The sequence below is a fragment of the Lissotriton helveticus genome, chromosome 2_1, assembly GCF_964261635.1.
Source record: "Lissotriton helveticus chromosome 2_1, aLisHel1.1, whole genome shotgun sequence".
Classification (NCBI taxonomy): domain Eukaryota; kingdom Metazoa; phylum Chordata; class Amphibia; order Caudata; family Salamandridae; genus Lissotriton; species Lissotriton helveticus.
The window spans coordinates 77,467,874-77,483,559 of NC_136059.1; the positions used below are offsets into that span (position 1 = coordinate 77,467,874).

Here is a 15,686-nt window from a genome sequence, read left to right on the forward strand (position 1 = left end):
AGTTTGCTGTGCTTACACACGTGTATAATGATATTAACTGGAGACCTTACAGTTCTAATATTTTCTGTTTTTCTATGTCCTTCCCTCTCGCTAGTTAGCCTCAATATGATTGTGATACAACTAGCACATCAGAGAATGTATACAATGAGTGTGTTACCATCATACCAATAAAGCAACAACACAAACAATATTCATATTTATTAAATTTTGTAATTTACTCTGCAGAGATAAATGATGCCCAGATATTCTATATTATATGATTGCTAGGTAATGTTTATTCTTAAATGCAATGTCACATTCTTCAACTTAAACCATCAATGAAAAATATGTTTATTTCACAGAGAATGAAGGTGAAGTCCTGTTGAAGATGCAGGTATAGCATGATCTATAGGTCATAGAAGTCTATGTGTGCGCCTGACTGAAACGTGTCGTCCAACAGAAGGCCCACACATTTTTCAGCCGACACTTTACAGTCCAAAACAGTCCCGCTGTTCTTCATGTTCTGAAAACTGAGACGTAAATCGGGGTCTACAGATGTTGTGCACACCGACTGGAACATATCCGTGTCCAAGGGACCTGCAAAAAGGAGAATATATCAAGCGATGGTCATCAGTGGAGGTCTCAATGTAAACCAGAAAAGTGTTTCTATTTTTTACGCACACTGAACATCAGAAAATGGCGGTCAGAAGTACAATCAACAATGTATGTTATTAATGAAAAGGAACACTCAGCACAGTGGGCAAAAACAACATGCACTGTCTCCTTTGAAACAATTAACCAGGAATGAATGACCACATTCCACTGTGTCCCCAAGATGAAGAAACTAGACCATAACGGGTACAGGCAGCAGTAACAACAAGCATTTGCAATGCAATCAGTCTCACATTTGTGAAAGTTAGAGCTTTTGTTGTTGTAAATGACATTGTGTTTATTTATGTTTTTTGTGTGGAGTGGAGGTATGTTGTTTGTAGTGGGATTATGTGGTACACTCTATACTATATGGATAAGTGAAAGGGAGGGTGGATGGATGAACAGATGAGTGAAAGCATGGATGAATGAGCGAGTGAGTGGATGGGTGAGTGGTTGGGTGGATGGATGAATGAGTGAAAGAACGGATGGATGCCTGAGTGGATAGATGGATGAGTTAAAGGGGTGATGGATGGATAAAGTGCTGAGATGGATGGAGTGAAAGGGTGGATGGACAGATGAATGACTGAAAGGATGAATGAGTGAAAGGGTGGATGGAGAGAAGATGAGTGAAAGGAAAGGTGGATATATAGATGGATGGAGATGGATATACGGAATGGTGAAAGACTGAATGAAAGAATGAGTAACAATGACTGTTTTTAAATGATTTATGTGGATGTGCAGTGTTGCATTAAACTAAAAACAACATGACTAAAATAGGGGAAAAGTATTTTAAAACATTACGTGACCTGCAGTCCTAAAATCACTCTGTGGCTTTATTGAATATTTGGCAAAAGGCCTAGCCCCTCAGCAGAGAAGATAGTAAACCAGCGGGTGTCTGGGGGTGGAAGGGGTAGAGTGGGAAGCTGTGAGGTGGAGTGGGGCAGGGGGTTGCAATGATGCCACCCTGGGTTTCCCAGTCAGATAAAATGGATAGCCTAGTTTTACTAATCACCTGGAAAAAGATAGAAACAGTCAATAAAAATGCATATTATGATTCCTGATGAACTCTGGAGCTTCCCACAAAAAACAGAAAGCTATTTATAATAAGTTGTTTTTTGTAATTTCAATATAGCTCCAACTTGGCAGCCCGAACGGTCATTTTGAGCGTTTCACATGAACATTAGACTACAGTGTACACAGGCAGCTTTTTAAATTATTTAGATGGGGAAATTAAGTGATTTGCCCTGAATTACAGGATGTAAAGTAGACGCTGGGAAGCGAACCTGGCTCCCCAGTTCCATAGTCACCAAGTCCTGCCATTAAGCAACATCGCCTTTCCAAGGTGCTCCTGATGTTTATTCTCCTGAGTAAATTTGTCATATTTTATTGATAAAAAAAAAGAAACCGGAAATCGACTTTCCCGGCTCACATTAGCACCTAATCTGCCTCAAACAAATGTTAAAGTGTGAAGACGATTGTTTGGGCGAGTGTAAAGTGGAAGGAGAGATTTGAGATGAGCTTTGCAGAGGGGTCAATAGCAAGCGGTCGCACTCTGTGTGGTCGTCATCACCGTCGTCATGTAGTGCAAAGAGCGAGTGCAATCTCCTCCCAACTCTCCAGGCTAGCTTGAGTTCATGTTGAATGTTACTAAGGCAACAGAGCACATGGATGCTGCAGGATCTCAGCTTACACATTAGCCTGTGCCTAACTATTCATGTAGGAGCTTCCAAAAGTAGGCCATCTGCACTGATGCATTTAAAAACATGCGCGAGGCGCGCTACGCCTGGAAGACGGTAGAGTGGCACTGGGCCGAACAAAAGAAAGTCTAGCGGCCTCCAGAAGCGGCTGCCATGATTTAAGATGAAGTGTGGCGGCCGTGTTGCAGGCGGCATGCTATTCTTAAGCAAAAGTAACAGGTGGGTGCGTGCATACAAAACAAGCGCGGCCGAGGCAAACTGCTGCGCTCTGAAATCAAGCACTCGAAAAAAGTAAGGCACCGCTTGTCTGGGAGGACGGCGGGTATACTTAGCCAAAAGCAAGGAACGTTAACACACTGAACAGCACAACTCTGGGGAGTTTGCTTTTGAATGGGGGAAGGGGGAGGGAGGAGCTGGTAGAATTCCCAATGAGGAGCCATCGTTTCCGCTAGCAGCACACCCCCAAACAAAGATGGTGTCGGCCTATCCACATGGGCCGTCCTAAAAGTGGACAAGGCGGTAACACAAAAGCCCGATCTTCAATCGGAAATGGCAGAGTAGCTCTACACAAAATGTTGATATAAAAAAGACAATAGATACAACACGTCCTCAACTTTAGGTGAACTCACCTGTTTCGAACGGATTTCAACATTTCCAGCGTGGCATCGGGTATTGGTTTTCGGGGCACTGATCTCCTAGTGCCCCCCACACCAAGCCGTCAGAATCCACACCAGTCCCAGGAGAGACAGCTGTGTCTCCATTTTTTACTACATTGTCGCCGAAGGGGCTGATTAAACACTATTATTCCGAGGAGGTTTGGTGTCGGAAGTGATACAAACGCATTTTAAGTGAGCCATCACCCACGTGTCAAATGCTTGTCCTCAACAGTTGGAAAAACAAGCATTTGCAATGCAATAGGTCCGATTGCACCTCAAATGCTTAAGTTTAAAACTGAGTGCGGCGCCGCTTGAAGGACACCGTGCTCGTTTTTTTTTTTTTTTACTTTAACACTTATCTCGATGTCCTTGAAGCGAGTGCTGCACTCAGTGTTAAAGTTAGGAAATATATAAATAAACCAAGCGCGGTGCCCTTGAAGCGGTGCCACGCTTAGTTTTAAAATTAAAAAAAATTCAAAATCAGAGCGTGGTGTCCCCGAAGTGGACGGCGTGAAAATATAAATAAATAAAGTGAGCGCGGTGTCCCTAGCAGGCACCGCGCTCATTAAAGAAATAAAAATAACATACAATTTAGAGGGCATAGCGCTGCAGCATCGTGCTCCGTGGAGGAATGACAAAAAGAAAGTGCCTACCAACTAATTGAAGGAGAAAGTCTAACGCCGCAAGTAAAAGATCCAGTCTGGGTGGGCGGGGTTAAAAGAAGACAGAGCGGTAGCAAGGAGGGACTAAGAAGCCTCCTTTACAATAGACAGACAGCATTTAGCATGCACAATGATGCAAACCAATTAAAAGAAGGGGCAGGGCTTAATCACCACTTCTGAGATCTCCTTGATTACAAGAAGCCACACAGAGCGAGCAGCGCATGTGCGCTGCAACACTAGGCGAGACCTAAGAAGGACATCACACCAGGTGGATGGTGTAATGCCTGTGCGTCAATGGCCCCTACTCTGTCGGGCCATCGGAGGAAGCTCTCCATCAATGGAGCCAACAGCTGCGCTATCAACAAAAGCTTATAGTTCGCCCAGTACTAATTGAGGCTGGCGGACTGAAAGTTTGAGGGACAGGGTACCCTGTCGACCCAACTCTAACTCAGTCCTTTAGTCTTTTCCAGACAACAAATACAGAAAAACACAATTGCTTTTTCTTTTTATACTTTTATACCATCAAGAGTATGAATGCTGCCTACATTCGAGCAGGGCTGTTTAACCTCCTCTCACCAGTTGGAGAAGTGCTCACCCATAATCTTAAAGCTCTTTAACAATGAACTTCCATCCCTCCCTGCCAACACCCAAATGGACTCTTCAGCAATACAACAATCACTCCTCCGGTCTGAAACTGTAATATGGTTCCCCATGATAAGAAGCAGCCCGCTGGCAAGTATAACCAAACATCTAAACAAGTGCAATCCTACCCCTGAATACATCATCATTACGACTTGGTTAGAAAACTCAGCAAGATCTAATAACATTGTCTGATCTACCCTATAATGAAAAACTTCAGAGTCTGATGACAAAGTCTTAACCAATTACTCTTTGGAAGAAGATAAAATGATCAAGAGAGTGAAAAATAAACATGCAAACTGGTTGAATAACCTTAACGGGCAAAGGAAACTGGTTAGCAGCGATCGTGAACTAAAAACACGTCAAGAACGGACTCAAATATAGGAGAACTTTGATCACCCTGTCTCACTATTGCAACTACTCTCTAGACATGTAAACGAGGAAGAGTAATTAACTAAGAAGAGGATACACACCCCTCTGATAGTGAGGTGATTAACCAGCTTCTCCTGAATATTGCACAAGCTTTAACACAAGGGTTCTAAATTTCACATGTGCTACTCTATCGTTCTGAAGAGAAAGAACATTGATTACAGCACGATCCTCTCCTCCACAAACAAAATTAACGAAAAGAATGACAGAGGTTATACTGCACATACAGAACAAACAACTGACACAAACAAAATCTGCTGAGTGATTGCAAATTTACTTTCTTTTATTACACACCCTTCAAAAAGTTGTACTCTCAGGAGTAAATCTCCAACCTTTTCCAGTGTGAGAACGATTAGAAAGGAGTTGGTGAATACCCTTAAACATGTTAGTTTGTAGGTGTGCACAGATTTATAGGACATCTAAACCGAGGATCTACTGCTTCCAGCCTACTACAAGCAACTGCAGGTAGATTTGTGGAAATGTGGAAAAATCAAAACCTTGCTAGAATTGAAACACTAAAAGAATATCAGCTCGAAGATAATAAGAGAGGCTATTATCTAAGCTCTGATTAGTTTAAGTTTAAGAACTTTCGAAAGTGGTTTAATTTTAATGCAATTTCCAAGTCTAACGATGTAATTCTTTGCTAACAACATACATTTTTCAAACGTCATCCCACATGGGTATCAGTACAAAATCATACCCGCCAATGCACGTGTCAGACTATTTTAATTCTGACAAATTTCCTATCAGTATATTAGCACACACTTCTGGAAACACACTAATAGAAGGCAAACCCAATACCGTTATTGGCCTTATCCATGGTATATCTATTTCTAACTCACAATATGGTTTCATGCATGCCACATCATGCAGGAACAGGGGTGCAAACCCAGAGGGGCACATTATGTACACTCTGCCTGCACCCCCAGGAGCGACAGGGGGCCCAGTTAGGGCCCCCTTAGTTGCCTCTCTGCCACCCTTTTTATGGGGGACTCACCGCCATAAAAAGGGTGGTGGACAGGCAACTCAAAATATGCGTGGGGGTGCTGCAGTGTCACTGCCAGCATATTCCTGCTCCTGACTGCTGCACGATCTCTTTTGGGATCCTGGATCTCCGGTGGATGCAGCGATCCTGTGGCGATATGACGACACACTCTAATATTGCGGGCCCGCAGTGTGGGGGTGGACGGACTGCCACCACGAGTACAGCGGTCCTCGGGAACACCGTAGTTGTAATAAGGCCTTTTGTTTCTAGTTCTATTTCTTGTCACTTTCTCTTTTAACTTGGGATCTCCTGCCATCCATAAACTCTCCCTAACTTTTGGATTACATGTCATCATCATTTAATCTCTTCAATACTCATCTAGTTCTCACCTGAATTTACAGACGAATCACGATCCACTTAACACTGCAATGTATTCATACACAGTTTCTGATTCTTTCTGCTCTCTTGAAAATAACGAAATAATCATTCCAGGGTAACATTCAATTTCTTACCAAAGTAGTCTTCAAAGTGTTGCACAGCTTTTTGGCAATTTGACTATTTCCCTTCAATCCCAGCACTTCCTGTGCGAGGAGGATCATTAAATATAATCCTGTAGAAATGCAGTCCTTCTTGTACAGCTTTCTGTTGCCATACCATTCTCCACCTGCACCTGAAAACATCTTCCCATTGTTACCACAGTGTGGTTGGTGTGCGAGGACAAGCCAAAATCGTCAAGGGAGATTTGCCTTAATTTAAATTTTTGTTATAGTCTTGCTGAGTAAACAATGACAGTGTTTCAAAACACCAGCAATTACTGATACTGCTTTATGTGGGAATAAAATGTACCCTTTTTAAGTTTGGCCTAGGCAGCGCAAGCAATGTCTCTTCGAGACATGCTGTATCTACTCTGTGGGCTTGCAGCCCACTGTTATAATTAGTTAAATTGCATGTAGAACATGGAGTGCATGACATCATGGATTGTGGTGAAGGCATTCCAGCTGAAAGAGAGCAGTTGGAGAGCGGGACTTCTTGGTGGTTGTACTGAATAAATCTACACTTTAAAAGATCATCAGGATTGCGTCTTTTTATCACTGGCGACGAGGAACTTGATTGGGGACGAGCACACGCAACCACCAACTCCCCAGTGAACCCACATTTTACAGAGATGCATGGACTGAGGATTTGAGCGGACAATCTCCATCGAGAAACAGTTTCTGGGAAGCTGCCACCACATTGGTCTCTACCGAGAAAATGGAGCCTACAACGTATGTACTTTTATAATTTTCAAGCGACTTACTCAATTTTGGGAAGCCCTGGCAGTTGTGATCTTGAGTCCCCATCGCGTGCCCGCAGTCTCACGCGACAAGTTTATCTTCAAACTTCACGGCGCGCTCTGAACATTCCTTCTTGTTTCTCAACTTACGTCACACTGACACTGACGCTTTGATTCGCGTCAGGTTACTCTGCGTGCAACTTGAATGCAACGTGGCGGCCATCTTTGTAAAGTCGGGAAGTGCTTTTGCATGCGCTTTCAATGTGGAAACGAGAGGAGATTCAACGCGTTTCTCTTAATCAACTCTTCAATGCAAGAATGAAAAGCGAGTTGTAAAATCACCATCATTTTTCAAACATTGTTTAACTCCAAACAAAACGGTGAGGAATTATTTTGTTTATATTACTTTTTGAAACATCGAACAATTGCAAATTATGGCTACATCTATTAGCATGTCGCAACCTCCACCATTTGTTTCTGACGAGGGAGAGCCAATTCTTCCTTGGAAGAGATGGAGGAATTTATTTGATTCTTATATAGTAGCCATTGGAGGAGAAAAAATGTCAGTTTTTAGGAAACAAGCTATTTTGCTACATAATTTGGGTGTAGAAGGCAGAAACACTTATGATAGCATGGACCTTATACCAGTAGGCAATGGTGATGGCGAGCCTGCGGGACGTATATGAAATGTCTATGACTATGTTAGAACGTTATTTCGGTCCCAGAATGAACGTTGTTCTAGAACGACATAGGTTTTTCACAAGAGTGCAGGGTCCTGCTGAGCGTGTGGGGACTTATGTTGCTCCTCTCAAGGCCCTGGCACGTACTTGTGAGTTTGAAGAACTTTCTGATTCCCTGGTGAGGGATCAGCTTGTGAGGTGTACGAACAGTTCAAGGGTTCAAGAAAAGCTCTTGTCTAAAAATCCCACATTATCTGAAGCGGTTGCCATTGTGGAAGGTAAAGAGAACACTTCCTCTTGGGTTAAGGAAATAAGGAAAAATCGAGAGAGACATTTTCACTCCAGGTGAAAATGTCACGAAAAGTCAAGATGGTGTACGTATATTATCTGATGGTGACTTAATGAGGAGTTTTCTGATAACGTTGCTAAAGTTTCAGTGAATGTCAAGAATAAAAATGCATCAAAGAACGTTCAAACTCACCTTCCATCCAGCAGGGATGTTTCACCACCAAATGAACATGATACCCGTCAGCGACGGTCATCTGATCGTGACAAGAATAATAATTATCAAAAGATGCGATGTTATAGAAGTGGTAGTTTTTCTCATTCCTCTAATTTTCCCGACTGTTATGCCAGAGAAAGTATATGCAACAATTGTGGGATCAAAGGGCATTATGCTCGTGTTTGTGTTGTCCAAGAAAAAGAATGGGAGTGAGGATGTTTCTGACACCATCCGCACTATAGTGGGGTCCAATATATCTGAGGGTAATGGTATGATTAACTCTGAGAAGATTAGTATGCCTTTTTGTAACAGTGGTGTGGTTAGTAATGAGTTCTGGGTTGAGGTTGTGGGACTGGAGAATGTGACACTTTTACCCCACGATATTGCTCCTGTAAGTAATGGCGGATCTCGAATTGATATCCTGGGGTATGTGGTGGCGAAGATTGTGTTTAAGGGAAGAGAGAAGATTGGAAAGGTATCTGTAGCTGTGAGGGGAGATAATCTTCTTGGCTGGAGGCATAAACGTGATTTAGGGATAATTATGAATCCTGGTGCCAAGAATCCTCAGGAGCAAGTTATGTTGATGGGTGATTTGAAGGATAATCCTCATTCCTCATTCCGTCTGAAGTTCAGAAACGGCAGAGTAGCCCTACACAAAAAGTTGATATAAAAAAGACAATAGATACAACATGTCCTCAACTTTAGGTGTACTCACCTGTTTCGAACGGATTGCAACATTTCCAGCGTGGCATCGGTATTGGTTTTTTGTGGCACTTATCGCCTAGTGCCCCCCGCACCAAGCCGTCAGAATCCACGCCAGTCCCAGGAGCGACAGCAGTGTCTCCATTTTCTACACCGTTGTCGCCGCAGGGGCTGATTAAACACTATTGTTCCGAGGAGGTTGGGTGTCAGAAGTGAAACAAACGCATTTTAAGTGAGCCTTCACCCACGTGTCACATGCTTGACCTCAACAGTTGGAAAAACAAGCATTTGCAATGCAATAGGTCCGAATGCACTGCAAATGCTTGCGATTTTTTTTACTTTAACACTGATCAAGGTGTCCTTGAAGCGAGTGCTGCGCTCAGTGTTAAAGTTAAGAAATATATAAATAAATCAAGCGCGTTGCCCTTGAAGCGGTGCCACGCTTAGTCTAAAAAAATTTACAAATATTAAAAAACAGAGCGCGGTGTCCCTGAAGTGGACGCTGTGAAAATATAACTAAATAAAGTGAGCGCTGTGTCCCTAGCAGGCACCGCGCTCATTAAAGAAATAAAAATAACATACAATTTAGAGGGCATAGCGCTGCAGCATCGCGCTCCGTGGAGGAATTACAAAAAGAAAGTGCCTACCAACTAATTGAAAGAGACAGTCTAACGCCGCAAGTAAAAGATCCAGTCTGGGTGGGCGGGGTCGAAAGAAGACAGAGCGGTAGCAAGGAGGGACAAAGAAGCCTCCTTTACAATAGAAACACAGCGTTTAGCATGCACAATGATGCAAACCAATTAAAAGAAGGGGCAGGGATTAATCACCACTTCTGAAATCTCCTCGATTACAAGAAGCCACGTAGAGCGAGCAGCGCATGTGCGCTGCAACACTAGGCGAGACCTAAGAAGGACATCACACCAGGTGGATGGTGTAATGCCTGTGCGTCAATGGCCCCTACTCTGTCGGGCCATCGGAGGAAGGGGCGTAGCTAGAGCTTGTGGTGCCCGGGGCTATTCCCTCAGATTGCCGCCCCCCCTTGCTGGGGAAAAAAGACGGCGAGCACTTGAAAAAGGTCCGGAAGACGCGTAGTATCGCAGCTAATAGTTACCTCTATCATGCAAGTTACATGTACATACATGGCACAGTCTAAGACTACACAGTTGAATACACCGGTGACCAGCAGTACAAAGGAGAACACACACACTGCATGATCTATCTGGGGACTCAGAAAAACTGCCTGTGAAATCCATCAGAGAGCTACGTGAACAATTACAATACAAAAGGAGTGCATACCAAATATCAGCCCGACATGGAGTTAGAATTTTTGAAATCCTGTTTTATGCTGCTAAAGTTTTGAGAAATTTCAATGTTATGCTGTCTGAAAAATTTCCCAAGGTAAGTTTGTCTTTGCTTTCCTTACAAGTTTGCATTAAATTCTGCTATGTGCAGTAGCTCCTGGAACCACACTTATTGGACTTTTAAGTTTTGGAATGAAAACCATGTTTCCTTCATAAATGCTTTCAGGCCAAACCTACTGATATCTATCAGGGGAAACCAGGAAGATGGCATTTAGGTGCAGTAAGCAGCAAGATCTGGACGTCAGTCCTCATTACTGGGGAATAACCACTCGTAATGAAGTGTATAGCAACAACAAAACAACAACAAAACAAAAAAAATCAAAATACTTCCCTTCTCCCTCCACTATCCTTTTCAATCCAAATAACAGACTAACATGTCCACTACTCAAATACATTTCCTATTTCACCATACTAGTTCACCACTAATCCTTTATGGGTTCCAGAGTAGCATGCTACTCACCGAAAAAGCACATTAACACCTCAACAGGGGTAGCAAGCGCTATATAAATGCAAACCTTTTTACCTCTTCTACCCCTTCGGTATCCTTCTTTATCCAAATAATTGACTAACATATCGACCACTCAAATTATTAAAAATGACTTGCATATTTCATTATACTAATTGCGTCTGTGAGCTCTGCCTCCCGTGGTCTATCCCACCCTCCAGTGTGAAATAACCAAACATAAGTAGGAAAGGAAAAAAAGTGAAAAACTATTGGCAGTGCCTCACGGGAGTAACACCATGGGAATCTGCAGACTGGTACTCGCCTGCATCCTCAGGTTCTCATCATCAGCGACTGCCAACCGATAACAGAAATTGTGATAAAAAGAAAGAAGACACAGTGCTAAGTGCCTAAGTCTCCATACCTCCACTATCATTCTCAATTCACATAATCTGACTAACATATTCACCACTCACCTTACTTTCATATTTTCATTATACTAGTTCACCACTATTCCTTTCTGGGTTCCTAAGTAACGTGCCACTCGCCAAAAAAACGCTTTAACACCCCATCAAGGGTAGCAAGCGCTATGTAAATGCAAACCTTTTTCCTTCTTCTATCCCTCCACTATCCTTCTCCATCCAAATAACTGACTAACATATACACCACTCAAATTTCTTTCAAATTTTCACTACACTAATTCACCACTAATCATTTATGGGTTCTGTAGTAGCGTGACACTCGCTGAAAAAGCGCTTTGATGCCTCGTTATGGGTAGTGAGTGCTATATAAATGCAATTACAATACAATACAAAAAATAATTGCAAAAGTGCTATCAACACCCTCAAGCAACCAGACAAGGGGAAACCATGCAACCAAATTTAAACCCATTCTTCCAAACTCCTGACCTCCACAAAGAACGTAGGTCCATATCGGTGCGTCAAAGGCAATATATGAAGCTACATGAAATCAACCACATCTGGCCCACATTCTGGGTTACACTAGACTTTAGGTTAAAGTTGTTAGATATATGAGGTCCTGCACCTCAGCCTCCTCTTAGATATGTTGCAGCTTTGTTCCAAACCACAAAGAGCAAATGCTGATTATGCAAGAAAACAGAAGCCAAGGGGTTCACAGGAGGAGCCCGAAACAATTGAAAGGATATCAACAAATAATAGCAAAAATCCTCATGTGTGCATGGGAAGCAGTTAGAAACGCATGGGAAATTGACTTAAAGCCCATTATTATTCACAGAACAATATGGACCTCACAGACCTCCCCAGTGCCCAGTTGGCAATGTTCTGTGCTGTAGCGTGACATTGTATCTGAGGTTGAGGCAGGCTGAACTAAGGTAAGAAGCCACGGCAGGAGTAGGGTTTTAGCTTCTCATAGGGGCTGGGCTTATCAGTGAGACTGAGTGGGGGCCCAATTCGGTTAAAACTGAGTAGAGACCAATGCCCCTATGTCCAGACGTAGCCTAGACCTTTTTTTCTTTGAATTGTTTTTCTTGAAATCACTGCAGAGATGCAGGCTTCAAAACTGGTCGCAGATCATAATACTTGCTAGTGGTACAGTTTAAGTGCAACAAAGCATTATGGAAAAAGAGGGACGCAGTACTTCACATCTTCAAGTGACCCTTTGACACCCCCGTGCCGCACGGCCACCAGCTGCTGCGTGTGCCCCCTGCCTGCCTCACTGTCCCTGCCTGCCGCCGGCCGACCACGCCCCCTGCTGCCGAGCGGCGTGGTCTCCTGCTTCTGGTATTGTGATCGCTGTTCTGTTGCCTTCTGGCTTGTGTGCCCCGTGATTTTCCTGCTGTGTGCCCCATTGTTTAACTGTTTTTACTGTATTTACTCGTATTTTGTCTCCCCTCTGCAGCCCCGGTAACTTCCCACCCCGCTCCCCGCTTCCCGCCTCCGTTGGTTGCCATGCCCCCTTTTCATTCTGTGCCCTCCCCGCTCCCGCCTCCCAGCTGCTCCTCCCTCCCTCGCACTTGGCCATAAATGGCGACCGTGCGACGCAGGTGAGTGTGACCTAGCTTTAGGACACCCCCGCGCCGCACGGCCACCAGCTGCTGCGTGTGACCCCCGCCTGCCTCACTGTCCCTGCCTGCCGCCGGCCGACCACGCCCCCTGCTGCCGAGCGGCGTGGTCTCCTGCTTCTGGTATTGTGATCGCTGTTCTGTTGCCTTCTGGCTTGTGTGCCCGTGATTTTCCTGCTGTGTGCCCCATTGTTTAACTGTTTTTACTGTATTTACTCGTATTTTGTCTCCCCTCTGTTGCCCCGGTAACTTCCCACCCCGCTCCCCGCTTCCCGCCTCCGTTGGTTGCCACGCTCCGTTTTCATTCTGTGCCCTCCCCGCTCCCGCCTCCCAGCTGCTCCTCCCTCCCTCGCACTTGGCCATAAATGGCGACCGTGCGACGCAGGTGAGTGTGACCTAGCTTTAGGACACCCCCGCGCCGCACGGCCACCAGCTGCTGCGTGTGCCCCCCGCCTGCCTCACTGTCCCTGCCTGCCGCCGGCCGACCACGCCCCCTGCTGCCGAGCGGCGTGGTCTCCTGCTTCTGGTATTGTGATCGCTGTTCTGTTGCCTTCTGGCTTGTGTGCCCTGTGATTTTCCTGCTGTGTGCCCCATTGTTTAACTGTTTTTACTGTATTTACTCGTATTTTGTCTCCCCTCTGCTGCCCCGGTAACTTCCCGCCCCGCTCCCCGCTTCCCGCCTCCGTTGGTTGCCACGCCCCCTTTTCATTCTGTGCCCTCCCCGCTCCCGCCTCCCAGCTGCTCCTCTCTCCCTCGCACTTCGCCATAAATGGCAACCGTGCGAACGCGCAGCGGTCACGCGCAGCGGGTGCGCCGATTGTGCGCCGAAGGCGCGCCAAAGGTAAGCCCGTCTGCGCCCGTCCGCGCCTGGACCGCGCCCAGTGCCAGGACCGCTGGCCCCCACCGACAGAAGCCGACCCGACGGACCTACAACGCCACCGAACTCAACGCACTCAACACCGACAGAACCCCGGGCTGCTACCAAGCCACACCGAGACGCACCCACGGACCCTTCAGCTGCCACTCCTGCAAGTTCACCTGCAACCGGACTCACGCCACACCAGCACCCAACAAGCCGAACTCCAGCAGCACCCACCTGAAGTGCATCCTGCTCAACACCCGCTCCGTCCACAGACACGCCGTCGAGCTCTGGAACCTGCTCGACAACACAGCCCCAGATGTCGCCTTCCTCACGGAAACCTGGATGAGCGCCTCCTCAGCGCCCGACATCGCCATCGCCATCCCGGACGGCTACAAGATCATCCGGAGGGACCGCGTCAACCAGACAGGAGGAGGCATCGCCATCATCCACAGGAACACCATCCGCATCACGACCGACACCGACGATACCCTCGCACCCGCCGAACACCTGCACTTCCAGATTCACACCAACCCCAAGACCACCCTCAGAGGCACCCTCATCTACAGACCCCCGGGACCACGCACACAATTCAGCGAAGACATCGCCGACTTCATCAGCCCACACGCCCTCCCCTCCGCCGACTACATCCTCCTCGGGGACCTCAACTTCCACCTGGAGAACAACAGCGACCGCAACACCACCACCCTGCTGGACAACCTCGCCAACCTCGGACTCAAGCAACTGGTGACCACCCCCACCCACTACGCCGGACACACACTCGACCCCGTCTTCTCCTCCAGCAAGGACATCGCCTTCAGCCATGCCACCGGACTCCACTGGACGGATCACAGCTGCGTCCACTTCAGCTTCAGAAGGACCACGTTCCACCATCACCAGCAACAGGTTCCCCGCAGAAGCTGGAACAAGATCACTGCGGACCAGCTCGCCACTTCCTTGAGCATGAAACCTCCTACCAGCACAACAAACCCCAGCAAAGCGGCCACCAACCTCACGAAATGGATCAGCGACTGCGCAGACGACCTCGCCCCGCTGAAGACCCCGCCGAGCCGACCCGGCAGCAAGAAAGCACCATGGTTCAACGACGAACTCAAGAGCTCCAAGAAGAACTGCAGAGCACTCGAGAAAACCTGGCGCAGAGACCCAACACCGGACAACATGACTGCCCTCAAGATCGCCACCCGAAAACACCACCAACTGATCCACACCACCAAGAAAACCGCATTCAAGGAACGGCTGGACAACAACGCACACAACAGCAAGGAATTCTTCAACATCGTGAAAGAGCTCTCCAACCCCAACGCCGGAAACAACGACATCATCCCTTCACAAGACCTCTGCAACTCCCTCGCCTCCTACTTCCACAACATGATCGCGGACATACACAACAGCTTCAGCACTCAACCGACGCACACCACGACCGAACCACCGCCCCCCACAACCACCCTCCGCGCCTGGACCCCGATCAGCACCGAAGACACCGTCCACACAATGAACTCCATTCACTCCGGATCTCCGACAGACCCCTGCCCTCACCACGTCTTCAACAAGGCCGACGCTGTCATCGCACCCCACCTTCGGGACATCATCAACACCTCCTTCGACACCGCGACCTTCCCGGAGAGCTGGAAGCACGCCGAACTCAGCGCCCTACTTAAGAAGCCATCAGCCGACCCCACCGACCTCAAGAACTACCGCCCCATCTCGCTGCTCCCATTCCCGGCAAAAGTCATCGAGAAGACCGTCAACAAGCAACTGGCCACCTTCCTCGAGACGAACGGCTCCCTCGACCTCTCGCAGTCTGGCTTCCGGGCCAACCACAGCACCGAGACCGCCCTGATCGCAGCTACCGATGACATCCGAGCCCTGCTCGACAACGGAGAAACAGCGGCCCTCATCCTCCTGGACCTATCCGCGGCCTTCGACACTGTCTGCCACCGTACCCTAATACAGCGCCTCAGCAACGTCGGAATCCAGGAGAAGGCACTGGAGTGGATCATCTCCTTCCTCGCCGGAAGGACACAGGGAGTCCGCCTCCCCCCGTTCAGATCAGAAGCCACCGAAGTCACCTGCGGCGTCCCTCAAGGCTCCTCGCTCAGCCCAACAC

At 46.9% G+C, this 15,686-nt stretch overlaps 1 protein-coding gene across 1 annotated transcript in view; it reads right to left on the reverse strand.

Annotated features, from left to right (window-relative positions):
* Positions 1 to 252: 252 nt before the first annotated feature.
* Positions 253 to 15,686, reverse strand: part of SPR (sepiapterin reductase) — an 82,855-nt gene continuing 67,421 nt past the window's right edge. Inside the window, exon 3 of the mRNA XM_078674491.1 lies at positions 253 to 576. Within this exon, the coding sequence (XP_078530617.1) occupies positions 386 to 576 (191 nt within the window). The 3' untranslated portion in view covers positions 253 to 385. The remainder of the gene's footprint in view (positions 577 to 15,686) is intronic.